This window comes from Triturus cristatus, chromosome 7 (assembly GCF_964204655.1).
Source record: "Triturus cristatus chromosome 7, aTriCri1.1, whole genome shotgun sequence".
NCBI lineage: Eukaryota > Metazoa > Chordata > Amphibia > Caudata > Salamandridae > Triturus > Triturus cristatus.
In genome coordinates, this window is record NC_140590.1 from 4,387,881 (window position 1) to 4,415,301 (window position 27,421).

At 49.6% G+C, this 27,421-nt stretch overlaps 1 protein-coding gene across 1 annotated transcript; it reads right to left on the bottom strand.

Moving 5' to 3' along the window:
• Positions 1–311: 311 nt before the first annotated feature.
• Positions 312–27,185, bottom strand: LOC146808668 (serine protease 1-like). Its single transcript, XM_085615463.1, has 5 exons — positions 27,029–27,185; positions 25,498–25,660; positions 21,669–21,928; positions 7,784–7,920; positions 312–1,017 (listed from the first exon to the last, which is right to left on the bottom strand). Exons 1-5 carry the CDS (start codon positions 27,069–27,071, stop codon positions 868–870), a joined length of 753 nt encoding a protein of 250 aa, XP_085471589.1. The 5' UTR covers positions 27,072–27,185; the 3' UTR covers positions 312–867.
• Positions 27,186–27,421: the final 236 nt, after the last annotated feature.

Here is a 27,421-nt window from a genome sequence, read left to right on the forward strand (position 1 = left end):
TGCAAAGCCCCTTTTGCCAGGGTTCCAATTGGATTTCCCAGCTGCCATCTTGTGAGTACTTGGATGGTGTGCACTCTGCTTTGTTACTCTGAGAGTCAAGTGCTGGAAGACATTAAGTAATGGGGCCCCCGGACACCAAAAGTGAGAGCCCCCTTGTGACAGAATTGTGGCCCAGTAACTTCTGAGACCCCTAAAAATAGAAATCTTAGAGTTAAGTTGTGGTTTATTCCCTCCTTGAACTTTAGCTCATAGTACAAAAGAGCCAATCAATATCTCTCCTGAAAGAGGACTTTCATTCAATAACTTGACTGTTCTCTTGTCCACAGAAGATTCAATCTTTATTGCAAGCACCATCATTGAACATGCACATCAGTCGTGACTGGCGAATAAGCGGAAGTGACAGACACTGCAGCAGTGATCGAGCTGGTAACGGAAACCCCACACCAGTAACCAAGGTGGGTATGGAGCCCCACACCAGTGACCAAGCAGGTATGGAGCCCCACACCAGTGACCGAAGAGGTATGGAGCCTCACATAAGTGACCGAAGTGGTATGGATCCCCACACCAGTGACCGATGTGGTATGGAGCCCCACACCAGTGACCAAGGTGATATGGAGCCCCACACCAGTGACCGAGGTGATATGGAGCCCCACACCTGTGACCGAGGTGGAATGGAAACCCCGCAGCAGTGACACAGGTGGTAAGGGAGGCTCTGCTGCATCATATGTGCTGGTTATGGAGACCCAGCCACAGTGATCAAGGTGGTATGGGAGACCCCACATTATTGTCCAGTCCCGTATAGGACTCCGCATATTGATGTTGAAGCACTCCTAGCTGTCCAGTGGGCACCAGCTTGCGATCCATTCCTTAGTTCTTGGCCATGGTTTCTTCCACCCATGAGATGTACTTGCAGACCGGAACATAGACCCCTGGGTAGTTCTTCTGCGCACAGCCCCTTCCCCAGGATACCACACCCATGAGCTCACTTCCGCAAACCAGAGGCCCCCCGGAATCACCCTGCAGAGGAGAAAACACATGAGAGAGGAGGTAACTCACAAGAGGCATCAGAGGCAGGAGAACAGTGGGCAGAGAGTTGTGTAGAAGCCACAAAACACAAGGACACAGAAGCAGGCAGTTACTGGAACCTGGCATGATGTGTGTGTTCTGAAGAGTCAATGTGTGGATGCATGTGTTGACATTCCAGAGGAGGGAGTCAAGTGATGACAGTCACATACATTGTCACCCAGAGGTATGTACATCAGGGTGACTGACCTTCAAGCATGTCCCGCTCTCAGCTGCCTGTTAGGGGTATGTGACACAAGTATCACACACATATAAACATACAAACAAATACAACATACTGAAATACTTACCACGTGCATCCAAGCATAAATGTGTACAAGTACCAGATACATAGATACAAGCATAACATACATACACACATACAAATAACACATTCATATAGCATGTATTGTAAAATTTTAGACTAGTAAATGCTTAGGCATGCCCAGCTGGCCTTGCTTAACCTGCTACTAAAGTTTTGTCGTAAGATAAACCCAATTGTAATTTTGCTAATGCATTGGTCAGTTGAGCTTCTGGAAGTCGCTCTGAGAACCCTTGGGGGCTGTTTAGCAGCTCTATATAGGGCTGCAAATAAATAAATAAACCATACAAGCACCATATACATTTAACCATTCGTACAAATACCACATATATATATAACCATACAAACATGGATGCATAAGTACATAAAAATACCACATATATATGTATTTGCACATATGAAAATAAAAATGTAATTCTTGGACTTGGCCTTCTCTGCAGGGTCATACCCACATTTTTTGCTGCCGCACTCCTGTTTTCTGAACCTTTTTTGTTGTCTTTTAGAATTCTGTGCACTTTAACACACCTAACCAGTGCTAAAGTGCCTGTGCTCTCTCCCTTAAACATGGTGAAATTGGCTTGCACCCAATTTGCACATCTAATTTGCTTGCAAGTCCCTACTAAACTGCTACTACCTGTGCCCAGGGTCTGTAGATTAAATGCTTCAAGTGGGCCTGCAGCATTAATTGTGCCACCCTCATAAGTAGCCCTTTTAAACATGCCTCAGGCCTGCCACTGCAGAGCTTGTGTGTGCAGTTTCAAACTGCCATTTCGGCCTGGAAAATCAATGTTGTGCCAGACTTAAACCTTACTTTTTTATACATATAAATCACCGTCAGGTTAGGACCTAAACAGACCATGGGGCAGAGTCCAGTATTTTTAAAACGTTGGACATGCACTCTTAAGTTTTACATGTGCTGATTTTTCACTACTGCAAGGCCTACCTCTCCCGTAGGATAACATTGGGTTACCTTGTTACATTTAATGAGTGATAACTTTCAATTGGGAGCAGGTGGAAATTTCAATTTTCAAGTCTAAAGAATTGTAATTTAAAGCCCGCTTTAATAGAAAAGTCGGATTTTAAGTCACAATTCCAAAAAGGCCACTTGTAGAAAGTTGGCATTTATTTTGACCCAACCATTTGGTGCCTGAATATGTATTCTCGGTCACATGACTAGGCATAGCTGGCAGTTAGTCTTTATGTATTACTCCCAAACTGTGAGACACAGAGGGAATAGGTGTTGACTTGATGGGCGGGGGGGGCTGTCACCTACCATACTTACACGTCACCATGGCTTTGCCTCAGCACATTCACAAAGGGATTCACACTAGTTTTTTGTGCCCTCAGACAAGCTGGGGCCAGGGCAGGGAGGCAGGAAATTCCAAACACCAGATGAGGAACACTCCCTTGAAAACCATCCTTATTGACAAGTTTGGGCTCACCCCGGAGAAGCACCGAATCAGGTTCAGGATACGCTAAGAGTTGCAGAACCAGTTGAGTGGATTTCCTTGATTACAACCCCAAGGCACTGAATGACTGGGTGCGGGGAAGTAAAGTGAATGATTTTCCTGGGTTGTGCAATCTTATTTTTAGAGAGCACATGCTTAGTACATGTTTTGTTGACAGCAACCTCACTGACCCCAGAGAGCTTGCAAAGGAGGCGGACCTCTGGTATCTGTACCAGATTATCCAAGACTGTACTTGGGAGTGATTCTAAGAAGGGGTTTCCAGGTTCCCACCAGCAGAGTGAGGCCAAGGTTAAAGGAGACCCCGACAAGTCCCAGAGCAAAGTGGGGGGAAAGGGTTCCTAAGCACCTTCTGATAAACATGCTGGATGTTCTGTCGGCAGTGGCCCAGGGCACCCAATTTCCAAACCCTCTGCTTTGGCTGCTCCTAGTTAGGAAACAAGCATCGGCACTCTCTCTGCCCTAAGAAACCACCCGCTGGTGGGACCTGTGTAGAAGCGTCAATGACGCCTTAGGGGAAGAACCCCTCAGGAGCAGGCTATAGACGATGCCATGATCTCCCTCAGGTGGGAGAAAGATTCAGAAGGTGAGCTTGTGATCTCTGAGGGTACAAGTTGTCACTTTCGCCAAGTGAAAGTGAATTTTGATCCCTGCCATTGCTTTGAGGGACACCGGTGCTAGCCAGACTATTGTAGTGGAAGGGTTGTTTTTTTTCAAAGCAGTTCACCGCCAGATGTATAGGATAACTCAAGTCCAGGGGTAGGATTTTTCCCGCCTTATGGCCCTGGTATTCCTGGAGTGGGGAGATGATCCAGAGGAGGGTCATAGTTAGTCCCCAGAGGCCCATAGACTGCATTCTGGGGAACAGGTTACCTCCGGTGCCAGGAGAGCTGGCATGGTTGGCTGCCCAGGACTCCCTGACAGTTCTGTTTTCTGGGAATGCCATTCCCGAGCAGTGGGTATGGAGCCTATATGAAGGGGCTGGGTGAGGGAGGACTCATCGCTGTCCCCTGATCAGCCTCAGGGTGAATTCCCTGGTCTGAAAGGCCAGAACAGAATACCACCCTTGAATTGGTGGTAGGTAGCATGGAAGTAGGGTGGCTAACACTCGGGGCTGTTGCTCCCCACACTGAGAAACCCTCTGAGGTCAGAAAACCCTCAGGAGCCCTTAGGAAACTTCTTGCCTGCCCCAAGGCTGGTAGAGGGGCCTGCCCAATGCCCCAGCTTGGGGCGACCACTTGCCAGCGGATTGACCGGGCCTGGTTCTTGACCCTGGCGGCTGTCAGTGGCCTCTGTTGGTCGCCGTCCTTGTGGGCATGTTGTTCCTTGGGTTGGGGACAGAAGTCTGATCTAAGGAACGGAATGGGCCACATCATTTTGTTGGTCATGGTGCTACTAACTCCCTACTGGGATACATCAGTGAGCAAGTTAAGGTTAGGTGCTACCCACAGCAGGGGTTCAGAAGTATGAGGAAGTGTTCCCCAGTGACCCCGGAGAGTGTAGACAGAGGGATCAAACAAAGTTTAGAGAGGCATAGAACTGACGAGCGCTACTCCATCAAAGGGCCTTCCACCACATTTCTTTGCTACGCAGGGAGGCCCATCACAGAACTGATTAGTCTACCCTGGCTTTTGGCTGGAGAGGCTCTTGTTGGACTTGCATTCACCCTCCTTTTTTCTGAACCTATTTTTGATGACTTTTAGAACTGTGCATTTCACCACTGCTGACCAGTGCCATAGTGCGTGCGCTCTCTCCCTTAAACAAAGTGAAATTGTCTTGAACCCAAATGGCACATTTAATTTACTTGTATGTCCCTAGTAAAGTGGTACTACAAGTACCCAGGGCCTGTAAATGAACTGCTACTAGGGGGCAGCTGCACTGATTGTGCCACCCACTTAAGTAGCCCTTTGAACATGCCTCAGGCGTGCCATTGCAGCCTGTAGTAGAGTTTTAACCTGCCATTTTGACCTGGCAAAATAAACCTTTTGCCGGGCCTAAACCTACCTTTTTAATATTTATAAGTTACCCTTAGAGTAGGCCCTAAACAGCCAATACACCAGGATGCAGTGTATTTAAAAAGTTGTACATGTGCTCTTACATTTTACATGTCCTGGTAGTGAAAAGCTCTTGGATTCGTTTTCCACTCCTGCCAGTCCTACCTTTCCCATTGGATAATATTGGTTTACCACATTTATTAAGTGATAACTTTCAATTGAAAGCAGGTAGAAATGATGAGTTTGGTGTTTAAAGATTTGTAATTTGAAATACTCTTTAATGCTAAAGTCAAAATCCTGAAAATGCCACTTTTAGAAAGCTGCCATGTTCTTGTTCCAATCATTGTGTGCCTGCAGCCTGTATCCTGGTCACATGACTGGGTGTAGCTGGCAGTTGCTCTTTGTGTATTATTCCCAGACAATGGCACAAAGGGGGAATAGGTGTCGGCAGGATGGGCCATCTCTGCCTTGATAGGGCAGAGGAGCTGTCCCCTACCACACTTACACATCATAAAGGCTCTGCTCAGCACACGCACAGACGGTTTCACACTAGTCTTTTGTGAAGCCAGGTCAGCTGAGGCCAGGGGAGCTGTAAATACCAAACCCCTCTGGGGTGGAAACCTCCAGAACCTTCTTCTACTTCAAAGCTGCCGCCAAGTATAAATATTGGACCCTCGGGCCCAACTCTTCAGTACTCTGCTGGACCCGCTGAAGACCTGCAAAAAGGACTGCCCTGCTGCCTGAACGAGAAGAACTGGACCTGCATCTTGAACCCCGGACCATCACAGAGACTCCAAGGGCTAGATGGCTGGCCTCCTGATCAGAGCCTCAGAGACAGAAAAGGTCCCGACCACCTTGAACATTGCACCTGGCCTGGTCTCTGTCTGTTGTGAGTCTTGCCCCCCATGTGGTTCCACCCCAATCCTGGACCTTCGGAAGTAGGACTGAAGGTGCCAAACCAGCTGTGGTCTTGCAGAGAACCAACACAGCACAACGCATGTCCTTGCAGCTTTGCTTCAGAACGAGTGCTGTGTGACACATCCCCAAAGCAAGGTCCCACAGCACCTCAGAACGGCTGCTGCGTGATGCATCCTCGATGCAGGACTTTGCATTCAACGCCACAGCTCCTCTGAACCCGCTAAGGCACGCCACATCCTCGATGCAGGATCTTGCAATGCTCCACAACCAGGATTTAAGGTACTTTGTTCCGCGGGCTAACTTAGTTGCTGTTTCACACCCGCGATTCATTGTAGTCCACCTGAACTTGTGATTTTGTTCCGGTCCACCATGACCAGATAAGCACAGTTGGCGCTTTGTGCTTTTAGGCAATATTTGTACTTAAATCTTTCAAATTGCACATCTCCAGTTTGACTGATGGGATTTTTGTCGATTTTATCTCAAATATTTTATTAAATTTGACTCTATTTTTCTAACTTGAGGTGGGATTTTTCTTGTGCGGTCTTTTCACTTTATTAATGTTTGAATTGCTGCATAAATTCTTTACACATTGCATCCTAGTGAAGCATGACTGCTCTGTGCCAAGCTACCAGGGAGTTGAGTACACGTTAATTTGGGGTTCACTTGTGACTTCACCCTGAATGGAGTTGTGGTTGATGCTTGGTTAGGGTTTCACCCGTCACCGCGACCAATAATTTCCTACAGTAATTATACCAAATACATAAAACATGCATACACTTACATGCATACACTCACCACACTCATTCATAAACATACAAACATCATTACATGCAAATACCACATACGAACATCCATACAAAAAGCACATGCATACATAGATAATGCAAGTCCCACGTACATTAAAACATGCATATCAAACCGATACAAATACCACATACATACATAAAAATACTTCATGCATACATGCAGAAAAATATCACATGCATACAATACAAAGGTACAGATAAAAATAAATTAAAATATAACATACATTCAAGCAGATATTCATATATATATATGTATACATGTATATATAAAAAAAATGTATATATGTATATATTACATACTGGCAGTCGCCAGTAGGTATTTATAGTTAGGACCTATTTTCCTTAGGAAATCCGCAACATTCTATTCCCAATAAGTCTGGCGCCGGTTGACGAGTATTCGCGAAATTTTCCAAACTTTTTATATCTATACATATATATATCACATAGGTGCATAGATACATACAAATACCACATGCATTCACACATATATGCAAACATAGCACGTGGGAGCACACATGTAGCCTGTAAACCCACAGGAGGGCGGGGGAGGGATTATGGCCTTGGCATGGACACTGGCAGGTGGAGTCCACATATCCCACCATTCAAAGCGAGCTGAGGAGGAAAGCTCTCCACAGAGGAGGCACTTCAACCTGTGTCTAGCAGGTGTATGGGAAACAAGGTGTACAGGTTCTTGTAAAGGGTTGGTAGGACAGTGGTTGTGTGTCTGTGTGTGTGCATGTGTGAGTGTGTGTGTGCAAGTGTGTGCATGTGTGTCATTATGGGAGGGTGATGTGGCAGGTGCTAATTGGGTGCGTAATGTGAGTTATGCTTTAGATATGGTGATGTGGGAGGTGCTCATGAGATGGTGATGTGGGAGATGCTCATGGGAGGGTGACTGGTAGATGTTGATAGCGAGATGATGTGGGCGATGCTCATAGGGAGGGTGATGTGGGAGATGATCATTGGGTGGGTGTTGTGGGAGATGCCTCTGGTAGGGATGAGGTGGGAGATGATCATGAGATGGTGATGTAGGTGGTGCTCATTGGATGGGTGATGTGGGTGATGCTCGCAGGAGGGTGACGTGAGAGATGTTGATAGGGAGATGATGTGGGCGATGCTTGTAGGGAGGGTGATGTGGGAGATGCTCACAGGGAGAGGATGTGGAGGATGTTCAGAATATGGACGGTCAGGTTAGCACGCGGGGGTTCATCTCACCTGACAGGAGTCCTTCCCCCCTTCCAGGTACCCGGCACAGAACATGTTGTCGGTGATTTGTCCGGGGTAGGCTTGACGGCAGGAGGCGCTAGACAGGACTGGCAGATCTAGGCACTGCAGGGCCTCTGGGTACTGAACTGCAAAGGAGACACAGGTTACACTCAGGGGTATATTCACAAGAACGTGTGCTAAACATCACCAAAAAATGCTAACGCCACTTTACACATTGCAGCCCATTGCAGGAAAATAACCCAGTGTTAACGTGGAATTCACAACACGCAGGTAGCATGCAATAGTCCGCCGAAAACGCGGCCAATGTCTGCCATACAACCACCCAGACGGAGATAAAAACACAAACCACAACACCAGAAAACATGCGATGAGCCCATTTGCGATGAGGAAAGCAGGGATAAGCACCGCCAGGACCGCGAAACACACGGCAGGCAGAAATAAGTACAACAAAAGCCTGAAAAAGTAAGACGGAACAAACAGAAAACAACAGTGCAGCACACACACATAGAAAGCAGAGCACCCCAACATGAAACACAATGTGGTACAAACACCAACTTGTACACAACCAAACACAGGACACAAGTGCGCCTGCCTGTGGCCGGTAGATGGCCATACGCATCTGGCAAAGCAAGAAACAAGGACATGATAATGCACAAGTACAAACACACAGTCCTGATGGGGTAGCAATGCACATATGGCAGGGAGCCAGAGAGTCCATGACACACACATTGGCATACAAATCAAGACACAACACAGTTGGAGACAAGTTAAAGTGCGGAAACTTTATCAACAAGTGCGAGTCAGTACGGACAAGAGAAGTGCCATGATATGCAGGCAAATGCAGCAGTATGTCTGAATGAGGAACGTAGGAAAGCACCCATGTCAACCTCAGGGAAGTCCCTCACCAACACAAGTCAGTGCCAACCCGCATTGGTTGTCCGCGCATGGAACATGAGTCCTGGCCAATGTAGCCATGTCCACTGTCATCTCGGGACATGTGACCATATCCACAACATGCAATCATGTGTCGGGACAAGTGCAATGGATCACATCCAGTTGTGGCTGCAGGTACCGTGTCACTCGTCCATGAACGAGTGCAGCTGCGTAGGCCAACATCTCCAATGAGCGATTGTCGTCCACCACATCTGACATGTCATTGACGTAATCCATCAGCTGACCCGGACAGATGTGCTGACTCCAACCACTGGACCCAATGTGCACCAAAGCCCAATCGGGTAGTGGCTCAATGTGCTCACTGCACACAACGACTCGTGCAATCTCCCATGTCCAGTTTCCAGCCTGCATGCCAAACATTCATGCATTTCTTAAGCGGTCAAACTGGTGACACTCCTGGTTGTGGGCCAACAGAGGGCGCACACACACGTCGTAATCCAGGTCAGCTACCATTACGTTGGAGAGGCAGACATCCATGGACCACTCGAATATGAATGAGCGACAATGCAACACAGGCTGCATGCAGGTGACGTGCGTAAGGCGGCAGCTCAGCCGGTAACTGATCCACAGCACTGCCAAAGGTACATGCAGTACATGCAGCAGACGTGCATGGTACAGCTCCATGTGACTGGAGTCGAGCATGTGTCCGGGATGGTCTGCCATTGCGTCAGTGGCTCTGTTTGAAGCGGCACTGGCTTGCACCGAGACAGTCCTGTGGGTGAAATGGCACAGCTCGGTGCAATAAACAGTGTCTGTGTGCAACGGGTGCTATTTCGCAAGCAAATGCTATTGTATCTGTCAGGGGGTGCTGGGCACATGCAAGTTCCTGCTCGGAGCTAGAGATGTGCTACTGCCTGATAGTACAGACAAAGGAACTTTCATCCCTACAGTAACTTCACCAGCTGCATGCATACAGGAGATGTACAGAGGCCGGTTGTGGGTGTGGTGGGACGTCTGCGACCCTGCGTGTGTGAAGTTGGCCTGATGTATGTTGTCCACTAGTTCTAGTGGGCACCCTGTATCAGTCCAAACAACCCCTTATGGTGATAGGTTAAAGACAAACTTTATTGAAAGCTATCCTAGTGGTAGCTATGGAGAGCAGCCTTCAGGCTAAGTCTTGAAGGAATGTAAAGTAGCTTGATTGCCAGTCTATAATCTCTTGAATAATCAAATGAAAGGACAACCACACCAGGTATATATTTAAAATGTATGTATTTAAGATAAAACACGACCCTCTAGTCTCTTTATGAGGCTGGAGTTCGAAGTACTTAAGTTACAAGTCAGTATTCAACAGTAAAAGCACAAATACACGTTTGGGCCCCCGGGGCGTACCAAACCATATACCAATAAATTGGTATAAGAACCGCGACTGAACTAGACACAAGGCCTAGAGCCTGTAGAATCGCAGGACCCCAAGGAACCACCCAAGGTAGTGACACAGGTGACCCATGGGGGACGCGTGCAGTGTGAGAACACAACCGCGAATCGCCGTTAACTTCTATGGGGAAAGTTGCGATTGGAAATTAATGGCCTCATTTATGAGAAGTGACGCATCGCTGTGTGAAAGCAGCGATGCGTCACTTCTCAGTGTGCCCTCCTTGCGACACCAATGATGCCTCATATTTATAATATGACGCATCATGTCGCAAGGAAGGACAGATACATCAGTATAACTGAGGTATCTGTCCGCGTAAAAAGTGGCGCATTGCTGGAGTTGTGTCGGAAGCCTGACGCAACTCCAGCAATGTTCCATTCACATGGGGCAATCCCTATGTGAAAGGGCCTGCATCACCCTTACGCCTGCCATGAGGCAGGCGTAAGGTTTTGACGCATTGGCGTCCTAGAAGTGACGCAGCGGAATCTCTGAGCCCCTAAGAGTTTAAGTACACTAAGAGGATGACTATGAGCGAACCCTTTTGGACTTAGAGGTGTCTAGGGCCAACACCCATGGGAGCACCAGAGTACACGAGTTACCTCACCCAGGGAAGCCGGGTGCATAGGTGTCAAATGGTGTCAGGTTGCGTCGCTGTTTTCAATGGAAGCTGCTCAGGAAGTTCTGCTACCGTGAAGAGGAGGTGTCCAATGCGATCCAAGCCCGATCGATGATGGAAGGAACCTGAATGCAGAGGGGACAGAGTCTGGGTCACTTACCAGTGACCAAGGGCATGATAGTCCAATGCCCACAGATGTTGGGTACTTCAGGTGAGTTGACGGGTATCTTGACTCTTCAGCCACGAGGTCCAGGAGGTGTCGACGACAACCAGGAGCTGGATTCGAGCTGTCCTACGAAGTCTGTCGAGTGCTGTGGTGTCGGCAACCATATTAGACCAACGGCAAGTAACTTGGAAACAGAGAAAGGATGTCAGTGCAGACCAGCAAGGTCTGGTGGACTCACCAAGTGAGGGTAAGTTGGGGCACATCTGGAGCAACCAGGAAAGCCCAATCAGAAGAGGAGTTGCCTTTGTGGGGACCTACTAGCCAACGGGCTAGCGATCACGAAGACGCCTCGAGCGGTCACACTGGAAACTGGCCCACGGGTCACTCGTGGAGTGGAGGCCAGAAATCTTCAGTGCAGGAGGTGCGCAAGGCTGGGGCTACTTGGAGCCCAAAGCACAACTTCGAGGAAGACCAGGAAGATGATGGATCAGCAAAAGTTCACTGCGTCCAGGGGTCATGGTTCCATGTCACCCACAATAGCCACGGGCCTCAGCTTTGCTCTGAACTCAGGGTAGCCTCGGGGAAGTCTGGAAATCCACCTCTTGTGATGCAAAGACGTTGGCGTCCGGCGGGAGCCTCAGCTTTGCAGACCGGTCAGTTGCTTCTTTGGTGCCTGCCAAGCAGGGGAGTCACTCCTTGACCCCAAGGGAGATTTCTTCAGTCTTCTAGTTAAAGTAGAACGTCGAAGGTCCAGGATATATGTTGCAGAGTTTTGTCCAGGGTAATCTAAAGTCTCAAGGACTGGGTTCACATACTTATACAAAGTTTGGGGGTTGGACATACTCTAGGGACCCACCTATAGGAGGGTTTGGAAAGAGGGGTGGTTACACCCATTTCCTTTGTCCAGTTTCATGCTAGAGCAGGGGCATGTAGCCCCTGCAACCGGTTTGAACTGGACTATGCACAGGGACACCAAGTGTGCCCCCAGTGCAGGATATCAAAGCACCAGAGAGTGCTCCCGCCCAGCCCCAATACACATCTGTCTATCTGGGGAGGTGGTTACACCTCCCTGGGTCAGGAAACCTATTGTCCAGGCCTCCCCTGCCGGAGTTTTGGTCTGGAGCAGGAGGCCAGACCCGTGTCTGTGGCGGTGGCATCCATTTTGTGATGCCAGGGCTGTAGAAAGTCTTTATCGGTTTAGACCAGTGTGAACATGTCTCTCCCTCTAGAAGGGTGGAATGCTACCCCCGCCACCAGAACTGGCGGGGGGTAGTATTCCAAAGCGTTTGACACCAAACACCAAATGTTTCCGTGCAGCCAATCCAAAGTTAGTGTTTACTGCGAGGTTATAATGCACTTAAGATTATATGGTCAGGCTGCACCACAAACAGCATCAGAGGAGGTACTCCGAACGCTGCAGAGGGGCTCTGCTCATGCAGGGGCACCCTCTCACATAAAAAAACAAGCACTCTGCCTTCAGGATTATTAAGGCCTGCCATAGGAGTGACTTATAGGTTTTATATGTGTGTGCAATGGTAGTGATATAGGTAGCCTATACCACAGTAAGGGGTGCAAGCACCACCTTACCCAGGCTGCAGTAGAAGACCTGCGGTGTCATTTTGGAGTGCTTCCCAGTGGGGGCATAATACATGCTTCAGCCCCTGGTAGGCCTCTGAGGTACCTATGCCCTAGGTACATAGCATACCATATACTAGGAGCTTATAAGGCACTCCAAAATCCAATTAGAAATGTACCTAATGTACATGGAAACCATTTTACAGAGAAAGCAGATAGACTGGGGCCCTGAATAGCAGGATCCCAGTCTAACTAAGTCATAAACCAGCAAAACACAAGGAAAAAGTGGGGGCAACCATATAGTCAGATTCCACCTTTCTACACTGGGAATCATGGATGATATGCCCAGCACGATGCACATGAGCGGACTCACTGTGTGTCACTTTGCCACACAGCTGCTCCACCCTGCCATGGGCACCCACACTTGTGTGCGCTGCACGGTTGCATCACGTGCACTCCTACGGGACACCATTCTAATGCCCGTCCGCGCATGCCAAATAACACCGCGACGCTGGCCTTTGAAGGTGTGCGCTCACTTGGGTGTAGGCCAATGGTCCGGACAGGGCGGACACAGGTGTTTAGCCCACGGCTGGCTGGGATCGCGCTGCGAATGAGGCCAGGCAACAGACTCGTGCATCCGCAAGACTGATACACATCACATCTGGCATGCATGTGCCAAGACCCCGAGCGTTCTTGCGCTACTACATGTCCCCGTACCTGCGGGCTCATCCTCCGGGTACATGCCACACTGTGGCGCTGGTGGTGACACCCCAAAACTGAGACACACTGAGCACACTTCCTGCACCGGGCCAGGTCCACACCACACCCTGCACCTCCTGCCAATCTAGCACACGCAGCCTGTGCATGCAGGTAAGCAGGTGCAGGGCTACATGTCCAGGGTCACTGCCAATGCTGAGGTGACATGGCAACGTCCGCAATAGACAGCACACTGTGATGTTGCAGGGCCCGTGCCCATCATGCTGACACAATGAACATACGGACACACTTGATCAGATGGTGTGAATGGCTACGGGCATGGGCGCACGGCCACATTTATTATCAGGCACACTTACTGAGTGACACCCGTATTGGATGTGTTTGGGGTGTGTGCACACCAGCCGGCAAGGGCTGCCTGGTGCAGTCAGAAATCGACAACAGTGTACATCGTAAAGGACACAACTATTCAACCATAAAAGCCCCATGATTTGTGCTGCACAGAGTTAGTGGCCCGGATGCACAGTGTCCTGCACGGGCCTGCCACCACAGGCCGCTGACTTGCAGTGCACTGGGGCAGGATCAAGGGTGCAGAGCAGGTTCACGGGATGACAAGGGGCCTTGTCGCGGAGTGTCTCAATGGATAGTGGAAGGTGTACCCCCATGGCAGGATGCAGAGGGCAGGCCCACACTGATACAGTCACTATGGTGGAAATGAATGGAACTGACACATGTCGGACACTAAGTCCGGTGTAGCCAGAAGAAGATGCAGAAAACTACCAGGCCATGGGCTCTGACGCCACCAGGGTCCAAACAGATGGTGCACATGACTCATTGCACACAGAGTTAGTGGCACCAGTGCTGTTAGGGGATGCCGCCTGTGATGAGGCGTGTCCAGTGGTGTGGATTTCTCCACATCTTACCCAAAACACAGTTCCACATGTGTGACCTACAGGACCGCAGTGTGGGCCTGAGGCAGCGGTCAGCATGGGCAATTCACCGAGTGTCGCCGGCATAGGTTGGATGGCCCAACCGGCCTGAGTAGTTCAGGTTCAGTGGCACCACGGGAATTCGGACTTGTGATGAACAGGGTTGATGGCACTAGGTCAGTTGTTGATAGTGTTCAGTCACCTCCGTGACTGTGACCCGGCTTTTGTCTGGATTAAGCCGCATCTTCCTCTTACTCCTCTCTGGGCGACCACTGGTGCAGACTCTGCCATTCATGATTTGCGACTAGGTGCTGGATGTGGGATCTACTGGTCCGCAGGGTAGTCCGGGTCCATCATCCACATGTTGCCGGCTGGCGCTGAACAGGGTTAGTGGCACCACGTATCGCAAGATGCCCATATGGAACTATGCCTCAATGATCGGGAGGGTCTGGTGCTGTGGCCGCTTCCCCGGCTTTCGGGTCAATGCCATTCAGGACTCAGGACTCAGGACACAGTTTCACATATGGGACCTACTGGGCCGAAGAGGACGCTGGTGTAGTATGTGAATGAGGAAGGAGTAATGTGGGCGAGTGTCGGGGGGCCAGCGAAGGTCTGCGGAGGCTGCAGAGGTCACAGAACTGGTGCTTGGAACTTCCATCGGCACGTGGTGGGCCCTCCTTGACACACACCGGTGTCGGCAGGTGATCGGTGTGGCCTGGCTGCGCAGGGGCAGGCCTGCCAGGTTAGGGACCAGCGGGCCGGGGTACAGCAGGCACATGGGATCGCAGGCAACTCCGCTCACGAGGACGCCACACCCCTACGCTGGCCTGGCGTATTCCGGGCCATTCCACTCTGCTCACACTTATGGGGGGGACGTAACAGGCAACATTTCCGTGAACTGCCCCACTGGCTGGGGTGACATGGTTGCATCCACTGTCCACTACACTCCATACACCAAAGGTGTATGTTCACATGGATATGGATGTATTCTGCATACTGCGGTCTGTCCAGCACATCTCCCCTACACTTGTCATTGTGTCCTTTCCCAGTCATGGTTCTCCTGCCTCCTTCACACATGCCTGGTTGCCACCTCTCCCCACATTGGGCTAGTGTGTGGCTGAGGTGCCATGCCGTTGATGGCTCATGCTCACGGCTTGCCCAGGTTACCATAGTGAGGTGTTTGTCATGTCTGGTGGCCGGGCATGTTGTTTTGCATGTTGGTTTTGATTTTGTGACGTGTGTATTGCCAGAGTTGTGAGTTGCATGGTTGTGGAGTTGAGGTGAGTCGGGTGTTCATTTAGAACTTGCCAAGGGGCTGTGCATTTCCCTGGGTGCCATTCTGGGAGCACTGGTTGCTGATGGACTGTCGGAGGATGGAGGAATCGTGCACACTGGCTGGGTATTTGGAGGCGAGATTGGTGGAGGTTCCATGGTGTTCGGTTGTTACCTGCACATTGATGTGAGACGTGTTCTTTCTGTTGCGGTGATTGTGTGCTGTGTCGGCAGGGGGCACAGGTATGACATGTGTTCTGTGGATTGCCCCCAACAAATGTGTGCATCCAGCTATGGTGCATGGTCCTTGCTTGGTGTCCAGCGGATCCTGTGCATTGTGTTGGACGTATAGGGACTGGGGTACCAAGCTGATGGTGATGTCCAGGACAGGTGTGAGGGACTTGGATGTGGCTGGCTGTGTGACTCCTCCGAATCTGGCAGGTGTTGGTTTGGGGGTACCAGGGGCCAACAAGTGCAACACAGTCAACAGCTTTGTGTGGGGTGGGATGTTCGTTGTCCGCTGTGTTAGTGCCGTCGGCAAGTTGGGCGTTGTTGGTCAGGATGCGTACAATGGTTGTCCTTTTGAGCATGCAGTGGGCAATGACATTGTCAGGTGTTGGGTCTGTGTGGCTGGTGCATTTCCTGGGGGTCCGCTGTCTTTGTCTGCGCTGCCTCTGTGATGGTCGGGGAGGGGGTTCCGGGTGGAGGTTGGGGTCCTGGGGTGGTGGCGGTGGGTGTTGTGACCCTCTTGGGTGTCTGCGCCGCATGACCAGTGGCTCCATGGCATCTGTTGCCCTTCTGATGTGGCTGTGGGCTGTGCTCCCTTTTGTGGTGCAGGCTGTGGTCCGACTTTGCACCAGGTCAGAGCAGGTGTTATTTTCCTGCTGCTAACGCGCCTTATCGCCAGTTTTGTGTTCTTATCGCAGTTCTGGCTGGTCGTTGTGAATGTTGTGGAGTGGTTTTGTCGCCGCTTTGGGCACGGGAACGCCTACTCTGCATCTCATTAGCGATAGTTGCGAGGATCTTCTGTGGCGATGTTTTTTGCGGCTGCTATCGCCGGTAAACAGGTGCTGTGGGCTGTTAACACCAGCTTGTGAATGGGGCGATAAATGTATTGCAACGTTGGCTGCGATAAAGTGCCGTTAACTCGGCGATAGCTCCTTGTGAATATCCCCCTCAGAGTACAGAGAGCAGATAGAGAAGCGGTGCTGCACTAGTGCAGACGGCTCTGTGCGTTGCACCAGCGCAGATGGCTCTGTGAGCTCGGCTCTGTGCGCTGCTCCAGCGCAGACAGCTCCGTGCACTCGGCTGTGTGCGTTGCACCTGTGCAGACGGCTCTGTGCCCTGCACAAGTGCAGTGCGCTGCACCAGCGCAGATGGCTCTGTGCGCTTGGGTCTGTGCGCTGCACCAGCGCAGACAGCTCTGTGGGCTTGGCTCTGTGAGCTGCACCAGCGCAGACGGCTCTGTGTGCTCGGCTCTGTGTGCTGCACCAGCGCAGACGGCTCTGTGCGCTCAGCTCTGTGAGCTGCACCAGCGCAGATGGCTCTGTGCGCTACATCCGGGCATCTGGAGCGCATACATGAACTCGAAACATGCCAGAGTTAAAGCTTGTTTTATCGAGCAGGGAGCTAATACACACAGAGCGGTGCTTGCCTCTTTGCATCCTCGGCTCTTCTTGCATTAACCTGGAGCTGTTTTGTCCCAGGTTCACCAACACTTCACGCCAGGTTTGCACCACAAAAGTGACATAAACCCAAGTTGAAGTGTCGAGGTGGGATTTCTCTCATCATGATTTGCCCTGGGAAGTTGCATAAATTAACACAAAGTAGCGCTGTGCGGTGCTTTGCACTATTCTGAATCAAGGCGCTGTCCCATGGGCGTTTCCATGCCCTCACTAGTGGGTTTTGACGCAAACACTATCAGCTAATGTTTGTCGGCAGAGGGTTGCGCCAACAAATGAGTCTGACAGCTTCCGGCGGCGGGTGTGACAGTGGAGCACGTTTACACTCCTCCACACTTCTCTAGCTGGCTTGAGGGCTGCACTGTGCAGCACACAGGGACAGTGGGGACAGGAGTACAGCATGGTTTGATACTGAAAGGGCATCCTTCCTGAAGAAAGCCTGTGCTTGACAGACGCACCCACCCTTGCACTATGGTTCACGGGTGTGTGCGTTGCCTGGATCCCCAGAGCCAGGATATCCTTGCAGGTGATAGTGCGCTTTACAAATACATATAATATAACAATGCCGCAGCAAGGGGCGTAACACAGGCCCCCGCAGCCCCTGCAGTGCGTGGTGGCCCCCAAGATTCAAGGGGCCCCCTCAGGACAGCACTCTGGCTGCAGAGCTCCTGTTCGAGCCCAGAGGGGGCCCCTCCACCTGCATTGCAGGGAGGCCCCCTCCTGCTTCGTTACGCAAGTGGCCACATGGCAGCCTAAGGGCCGCCATTACTGTGAGAAGAAAAACAACACTGTATCATAATAGATGTGGCGCTTTTTTGTTCTCACCATTTGATGCAACGCAGCACATAATATTTGTGCTGTGTTGCTGCAAAACGCAGTGGGCCCGATTCACAGAACTAACTTAAGACAAAATCCTAAACTTACTACCATTTTCGTATTCACAGAAGGCACTTACTCATTTTGGTATTCACAGAAGACACTTACTCACTTCGGTATTCACAGAAGTTAAGAGTCCTAACTTTAGGACTCCTAAATGCCTTCTGTGAATACCGAAAGTCTTAAAATTAGGATTTTTCTCAGTTTAGGAGTCCAAAAGTTAGGACTCCTAACTTTACTACTACTAAACTGAGAAAAATCCTAATTTTAAGGCTTTCGGTATTCACAGAAGGCATTTAGGAGTCCTAAACTTAGGAGTCCTAACTTTACTACTACTAAATTGAGAAAAATCCTTATTTTAAGACTTTCGGTATTCACAGAAGGCATTTAGGAGTCCTAAACTTAGGACTCCTAACTTCTGTGAATACCGAAATGAGTAAGTGCCTTCTGTGAATACCAAAATGGTAGTAAGTTTAGGATTTTGTCTTAAGTTAGTTCTGTGAATCAGGCCCAGTGATTCTGCACCTCCAAATTAATGTATACGCTGAGGATGTGAGAAGGAGGCACGCAGGCGCGTTCTTCACTGGTGAGGGCCAGAAAGCGCCTTCATGAAACGGCCTCTGGACCGCAGCATGGCACCTTGACCATCGAACCCCTCATGACGCCAGCTAGCTTAGAGAAACGACCCTCAGGGTGGCGTCATAATGCTGGTAGGTACATGCATATGCATACATTACACATGCATGGACAGTGATACGCAGACTCTCTATTTCAGCAACTAAATCTACTCCCAGTCTTAAACTAACCGAGCAGCAACCTCCACAGACTGGCAGCGTTACCTGAATCCAACGATAGCCCCCCCCCCCCTAGTATAGAATATCAGGGTATCCCTAAGCTATCAATGCCAAATCAAAACCACTGAAGGCGAACTGCAGATGACCAGCAGCTTAACATCAATGAACCAACAGCCTGCCGCCCACCTATCAGCAACCTGACCACAAACAACCCAACTAGCAGCTTAACATAAGCCAACTAACAGCCTGCCACCCACCTATCAGCAACCTAACCCCAAACAAACTAACCAACAGCCTCTCGCCCACCTATCAGCAACCAAATCACAAACAACCCAACTAGCAGCCTACTATAAGCCCACCACAGCTGGCTGACCACCTATCAGCAACCTAACCCTAAACAAACTAACCAACAGCCTCTCACCCACCTATCAGCAACCTAACCACAAACAACCGAACCAGCAGCATAACATCAGCCAACCAACAGCTGGCAGCCCACCTACCAGTAACCTAACCATAAGCAAACCAACCAGCAGCCTACCACCAACAAACCAACAGCCTGCCATCCGCCCAGCAGCAATCGAACCACAAACAAATCACCCAGTAGCTTAACATCAATAAACCAACAGCCTGCCACCCACCTATCAGCAAAATACCCACAACCAAACCAACCAACAGCCTCCCGCACACCTATCAGCAACCTAACCGCAAATAACGCAACCAGCAACCAAATATCCGCCAACCAACTGCCGGCTGCCCACCTATCAGCAACCTAATCACAAACAATCCAACCAACAGCCTAACATCAACCAAGCAACAGAGTGCCACACACCTATCGGCAACCTAGCCACAACCAAACCAACCAACAGCCTCCCGCCCACCTATCAGCAACCTAACCACAAATAACCCAACCAGCAACCAAATATCAGCCAGCCAACTGCCGGCTGCCGACCTAGCAGCAACCTAATTACAAACAACCCAACCAGCAGCCTAACATCAACCAACCAACAGACTGCCACCCACCATTAAGCAACTAACAACAAACAACCCAACCAGTAGCCTAACATCAACAAATCAACAACCTGCTGCCCACTTATCAGCAACCTAAGCAAAAACCAGCCAACCAGCAGCCTAACATCAACCAACAAACAGCCTTCCACTCACCTATCAGCAACCTAACCATGAACAACCCAACCAGAAGCCAAATATCAGCCAGCGAACAGTCGGCCGCCCGCCTTTCAGCAACCTAACCACAAACAATCCAACCAGCAGCCTAACCTCAACCAACCAACAGCCTGACACCCACCTATAACCAACCTAACCACAAACAAACCAACCAACAGCCTGTCACCAATCTCTCAGCAACCTGACCACAAACAACCCAACCAGCTGCCTAAGACCATCTCACCACTTACTCCTCACTAGCAGCTGGCTGTCGCCTACCAGTATAATACATCCATCAGATTAAAAGCCAAGCCCACATCCACCAGCATTAATGACTCCATCTTAACATATTTGTAAGTTCAAGCCAGCAGCATCCTAACACAAACCTAGCAACAGCTGTCTGACCCCAAATCTCTATCAGCCTAACCCAACCACAACCAGCCTAAGGCTAATCCAGTAAGAAGCAGGGCCCACCACATGTCTAACCCCAGCTCACTAGAAGACAACTACAGCTCAGAGGCCTAACCACAAACAACTAACATCCTGCACTCCGACCAACAGCCGTACCCCAACACAGCACCGGCCTAACTCCAATCTACAAGAATCATCAACCCAGCAATCTAATATTATATGACCCTACAAAAAGCCTAAAATCAACCACTAGCAACTTAACACTAAGCTACTAAAAATTACAGTCAACCAACCAGCATCTGAGCTCCAAGTCCAGAGCTGCATACCCCCAACCCAGAAGTAGCCTAACTGCAACCACCATCAGGCTAACCTCATGTCAGCATCTGATGAAACCCAGCACACTGGCATCATTATCCAAAGCCACCACAAACCTAATCATAGCAAAGCACAAGATTAACTGGAATGGAGTTCTGGTTTCTCTTGGCCAGCCTATAGGGACGGTGATGTCATTACCATAGGCCAGCCTATAGGTATGCTGAAGTCATTATCCTTGTCCAGCCTATAAGGATGGTGATGTCATTACCCTTGCCAGCCTTTAGGGATGGGGACGTCATTACCCTAGGCAGCCTATAAGTGTGGAGATTTGATGTACTTGGCCAGCTTCTAGGAATGGTGATGTCATTACCCTTGGCCAGCCTATACGAATGGTGATTTTATTATCCTTGGCCAGCCTATGAGGATGGTGATGTCCTTATCCTTGGCCAGCCTATAGGGATGGTATTGTGATGCCCTTGGCCAGCCTATAGGGTTGGTGATGTCATTACCCTTGGCAGCCTATAGGGATGGTAAAGTCATTGCCCTTGGCCAGCCTATAGGGATGGTGATGTCATTACTCTTGGCAGCCTATAGGGTTGGTGATGTCATTACCCTTGGCAGCCTATAGGGATGGTGATGTCACTATCCTTGGCCAGCCTATAGGATTGGTGATGTCCTTACCCTTGGCCAGCCTATAGGGATGGTGATGTCACTATCCTTGGCCAGCCTATATGGATGGTGATGTCATTACCCTTGGCAGCCTATAGGGATGGTGAAGTCATTGCCCTTGGCCAGCCTATATGGATGGTGATGTTGTTACCCTTGGCCAGCCTATAGGTATGGTGATGCCACTATCCGTGGCCAGCCTATAGGGATGGAGATGTGATGCCCTTGGCCAGCCTATAAGGATGTGGTGATGTCAACACATAAGGCTCCAGGGGGAATGTCAGCACCATAAGGTCAGTGCTATAATGACCCATGGAGGAGGAGTGCTTTGTTATGTTTCCGCCCTGCTGCTTGGGTTGTTTCTTACCTCCAGACGTCCGAAGGTTCCCCCAGCCCGAAACGAGGCACTGGTTGCCCTCGGCAGGGCAGTTCACACCCATCTTGATGGGCTGCACTTGAGTGTTGAACTTTGCAGGGATTGCCAGTTTGACCAGCATGAAGTCGTTGTCGGTAGTGTAGCTGCTGTATTTAGGGTGCTTGATGGCCTTGGCCACCTGGAGGCGCTGCTCGACTCCTTCGGCGCGTGTGGTGTCGTGTTCACCCAGGTGGGCCACCAGTGTCGATGCTCTAAAGAAGAAAGATGCAGGAAATTATATGACGCCTCTGGGAGACAGCAGGACACAGAGGGAACCTTGGTGCAAAGGTGTACTCGGAACAGCAGGAACATGGGGAACATCGGGGATAGAGAGCCATAGAGAGAGACAAAGAAAGAGAAAGAGAGACAGATGGAAAGAGAGAGAAAAGCGAGAGAGAGAAAAAGAAAGAAAGAAAGAGAGATGAGAGAAAGAACCAAAGAACCAAAGAAAGAAAGAAAGAAAGAGTGTAGAGAGAAAGAACAAAAGAAAGAAACAAAGAAAGAAAGAAAGAGAGAAGAGAGAAAGGACCAAAGAAAGAAAGAAAGAAAGAGTGTAGAGAGAAAGAACCAAAGAAAAAAAGAAAGAAAGAAAGAAAGAAAGAGAGAAGAGAGAAAGAAAGAAAGAAAGAAAGAAAGAAAGAAAGAAAGAAAGAAAGAAAGAAAGAAAGAAAGATGAGAGAAAGAATCAAAGAAAGAAAGAAAGAAAGAGAGAAGAGAGAGAGAGAGAAAGAAAGAAAGAACGAAAGAAAGAAAGAAAGAACGAGAGAAGCGAGAAAGAAAGAAAGATAGAAAGAAAGAAAGAAAGAAAGAAAGAAAGAAAGAAAGAAAGAAAGAAAGAAAGAAAGATGAGAGAAAGAACCAAAGAAAGAAAGAAAGAGAGAAGAGAGAGAGAAAGAAAGAGAGAAGAGAGAAAGAAAGAAAGAAAGAAAGAAAGAAAGAAAGAAAGAAAGAAAAGAGAGAGAGAAAGACAGAAAGAGACATATGACACCAGGAGATTAAGAACTCCCAAGGTGTGGGTTAAAGTGGGACTACTTGGAATTGGCAAAACAGGCATCTATCTGGATATGTTGTGTCTGCTCAGTGCCTGTGTGTCACAGCGGGGCTTCTGATCAGTGCCTGTGTGTCGCATCAGGGTGTCTGACCTGTGTCTGTGTGTCACAGCGAGGCATGGGCTCAGTGCCTGTGTGTCACAGCAGGGCATCTGATCAGTGCCTGTGAGTCACAGCGAGGCGTCTGATCAGTGCCTGTGTGTCGCAGCGAGGCATCTGATCTGTGCCTGTGTGTCACAGCGGGACTTCTTGTCTGTGCCTGTGTGTCACAGCGAGGCGTCTGATCTTTGCCTGTGTGTCACAGTGAGGAGTGTGCTCAGTCCTGTGTGTCACAGTAGGACTTCTGATCAGTGCCTGTGTGTCACAGTGTGGCTTATGATCAGTGCCAGTGAGTCACAGTGGGGTGTCTGATCTCTGCCTGTGTGTCACAGAGAGTCTTCTGGTCAGTGCCTGTGTGTCACAGCGGGTCTTCTGATCTGTGCCTGTGTGTCACAGCGGGTCTTCTGATCAGTGCCTGTGTGTCACAGCGGGTCTCTGCTCAGTGCCTGTGTGTCACAGTGTGGCTTATGATCAGTGCCAGTGAGTCACAGCGGGGTGTCTGATCTCTGCCTGTGTGTCACAGCGGGTCTCTGCTCAGTGCCTGTGTGTCACAGCGGGTCTCTGCTCAGTGCCTGTATGTTATCAGCCTTCCATCCCTCTCTTGGCATTAGGTCCTCCCCTCGTCTTGGCTTAATTCCCAGAGCCCCTTCTTGGTTTTATGTCATCAGCATTATCTTAGCATTATGTCCTCAGCCCCTCATGTCTTTAAGTCTTGATGTAGTGTAGTTCCTAAAAATAAATAGGATCTGTGCATTTGTTGGACAACATAAACCAAGGGATTGGTGTCTAGACTGATTCCGGCCAGCCCCACAGGATATGTTAGCCTCTAGACCAGCTAGAGCACAGTGCCACCATAAGCCCCCTAGCCTTACCAAGGAGTGAAATAGTTTCCGGCAACCAGTGAGCGTAACACCCCTTGACCCTTCAGCGATCATGGAAACGGTACCGTACTTTTCACTCAGTCAATCGTGCTGCCTCAGTCTTAGAGAAATATGCAGCATAAACGCTGGGGGGCGTTTTCCATAAGTATTTATTGAACCAGCCTCGTTCTGGTATAAAACATGTTTGCTGCGACAATCAGTAGACAGCAGCAAACTTGAAAGATTTCAAGCACCAAAAGAGGGAACAGAAGATACATTTCTACCATGGCGCTAAAGCAATGAATATATGTAGCCATATATGAAAACAGTAATCTTTGCGTACTCCTACAATGCTGACCCTTCTAAGTGTACCTAAATGTACTTAGCATGCATGTGGTGCAAAGCCAAGAATCCCCTAGCAAAGAGCCGACCCCATTACCTGATGGGAGAGAAAGAAGGACCCCGTCTTGGTCACGAGTAGGACACCCTGCAAGGGATGTCAGACCACTGCATGTTGAAGTCTCAGCGTGAGGGGACCTCTGAGGCAGCGTCATCATAGAAGCGCCTCCTCTGGTTACCTAGTGAAGGTGCAGTTCTTTCATACCAAAAAGGTAGCTTTGGGGGTTCTACCACAATCGATATGTCGTTGGCACAATCATATAGATGAGCCTTAATAAATAATTGTAACTATGCAAAGTAGCCCTGTCCTCTGAGGATGAAAATGGCGATGACTTTTTTACAGAGTATGTTAATCCAGTTATTTACATCATGTGCAGGGGATTTTACGAAGAATCCTCTTGCATAATAAATGAGGCTAGTTTCAAAGAAACTGAACAACATTTATTCAGCACATAACTGGGTAAAAGGTCAGTGCTAGGAACGTTATGCAGAGCAAGGTAGGACACATGTAGATGTAAGGCCACTGTGCTACTTATGCCTAGGTTAAGAAACATAACACTGAGCTCACTAATGGCTTTATGATCTCAGCCCCCTACTGGCTTTATGTCCTCAGACCCTTTTGGATTTATGTCCTCCCCCTCTTGGCTTTATATCCTCACCCCCTCTTGGCTTTATGTCCTCAGCCCCCTCCTGGCTTTATATCCACAGCCCCCTCTTGTCTTTATGTCCTCAGCCCCCTCTTGTCTTTATGTCCTCCCCCCACTTGGCTTTATGTTCTCCGCCCGCCTTGGCTTTATGTCCTCAGCCCCCCCCTTGGCTTTGTATCCTCAGCCCCCCCTTGGCTTTATGTCCTCCCCCCACTTGGCTTTACGTCCTCAGCCCCCCCTTGGCTTTATTTCCTCCCCTCTCTTGGCTTTATGTCTTTAGTCCCCTCTTTTCTTTATGTCCTGCCCCCTCTTGGCTTTATGTCCCCCCCCCTCTTGTCTTTATGTCCTCAGTCCCTCTTAGCTTTATGTCATACCCCCCTCTTGGCTTTATGTCCTCGCTCCCACTTGGCTTTATATCCTCAGCCCCCTATTGGCTTTATGTCCTCAGCCCCCTCTAGGTTTGATGTCCTCAGCCTCCTCTTGGGTTTATATCCTCAGCCCCCTCTTGGCTTTATGTCCTCAGACCCCTCTTGGCTTTTTGTCCTCAGCCCCCCCTTGGCTTTATGTCCTCAGCCCCCTCTTGGCTTTTCCTCAGTCCCTCTTGGCTTTATGTCCTCAGGGCCCACTTGGCTTTCAGTCATCAATCTCTCTTGTCTTTATGTCCTCAGTCCCTCTTGTCGTTATGTCTTCACCCCTTTTGGATTGAACTAGGGAGGGATTAACTCACGGTTTGTAGCAATGAGCTGCAGATATGATCCAGTACTCGCTGATCAGAGACCCCCCACACCAGCGGTTCCCACTGGTGGTGAAGTAGACCTGCCAGGGCTGGGAGTGGGGTTTGCAGGTGTAGCCCCCAATAATCTTATCATCGTCTTCCAATGGAGCGGCCGCTGCAAGGAGAAGGCACTGGTTAGTGTCTGAGATAATGGTATGAGTATCACAGAGGTGGGGAGACACATAAGGCCCAATTCAGAAAGGTAAACTTAGACCAAAAGTCTAACTTCACTACTACTAAACTTAGACTTCTGGTCTAAACTTAGACTTTTGGTCAAAGTTTACTTTTGTGAATCTGTCCCAGAGTGCCTGGGACACTACCTACGGCTCTGGGTGTCTGAGAACCCAACTTCAGCGCTGGGTGTCTGCGACCCTACATACAGCTTGGGGTGTCTAAGAACCTACCTATGGCTTGGGGTGTCTGAGAACCTACCTAGAGCTCGAGGAGTCTGAGAACCCACCTACATATCTGGGTATTTGAGAACCCACCTGCCTCTTGAGATGTCTGTGATCCCGCCTACAGCTTTGGGTCTCTGAGTGCCTACCTACAGAACTGGGTGTCTGAAAATCTGCCTGCCGCTCCGGGTGTCTGAGAACCTACATACAGCTAGAGGGGTCTGAGAACCCAACTACAGCTGGAGGTATCTGAGAACCCACCTACATCTTTGGGGATCTGAGAACCCACTACATCTCTGGGGTCCGAGATCCTACCTACTGCTCTCATTATCTGAGAACCTACCTTCATCTCATGGTGTCTGAGAACCCACTTACATCATTGTGTGTCTGAGAAGCTACCTACTGCTCCTGGTGTCTGAGAACCCACCTATCTCTGGGGATCTGAGAACCCACCTACATCTCTGGGGGTCTGAGAACCCACTACATGTCTGGGTATCTGAGTACCCACCTACATCTTTAGGGATCTGAGAACCCACTACATCTCTGGGGTCAGAGAACCTACCTACAGCTCTCATAATCTGAGAACCTACCTTCATCTCATGGTGTCTGAGAACCCACTTACATCTCTGTGTGTCTGAGAAGCTACCTACTGCTCCTGGTGTCTGAGAACCCACCTATCACTGGGGATCTGAGAACCCACCTACATCTTTAGGGATCTGAGAACCCACTACATCTCTGGGGTCCAAGAACCTACCTACAGCTCTCATTATCTGAGAACCTACCTTCATCTCATGGTGTCTGAGAACCCACTTACATCTCTGTGTGTCTGAGAAGCTACCTACTGCTCCAGGTGTCTGAGAACCCACCTACATCTCTGGGGATCTGAGAACCCACCTACATCTCTGGGGATCTGAGAATCCACTACATGTCTGGGGACCTGAGAACCCGCCTACAACCCTCATTATCTGAGACCCCAACTACAGTTCGGGGTGTCTAAGAATCCCCCTACAGCACAGGATGTATGAGAACCTACACACAATTCGGGGATCTGGGAATGTATCTACAGCTCGGGGAGTCTGAGAACCCACCTACAGCTCCGAGGAGAGCGAGGAGAACCAGGACGAGCTTCATCCTTTCGAGTAGAGTTGAGAGTTGAGAGGTTGTCTTCCGGTGCCGGGACACATATATACCACGATCACGATAGCTTATCACGAATTGATGGCCATGAGGCCTAGGAACAGCTGCTCTCTTCTCAGCCAGGATCTCTTTCTTCAGCTGGGAGCCTGATTAGTGCTGAGAGTGCAACATCTGCTGGAAATGTGCAGATAAACGAAGTGCCCCACGTGCTGTTGACAACCAGGAGCCCGGATGGAGGGGGCCAGTGCCCTGCCCCAAACCACAGCTGGAGAATTCAATTATTTTACAAAATGCTAATCTAATTTAATGTTTTCCATGAAGGGCGCATGGCAGGGTGAGGGAAT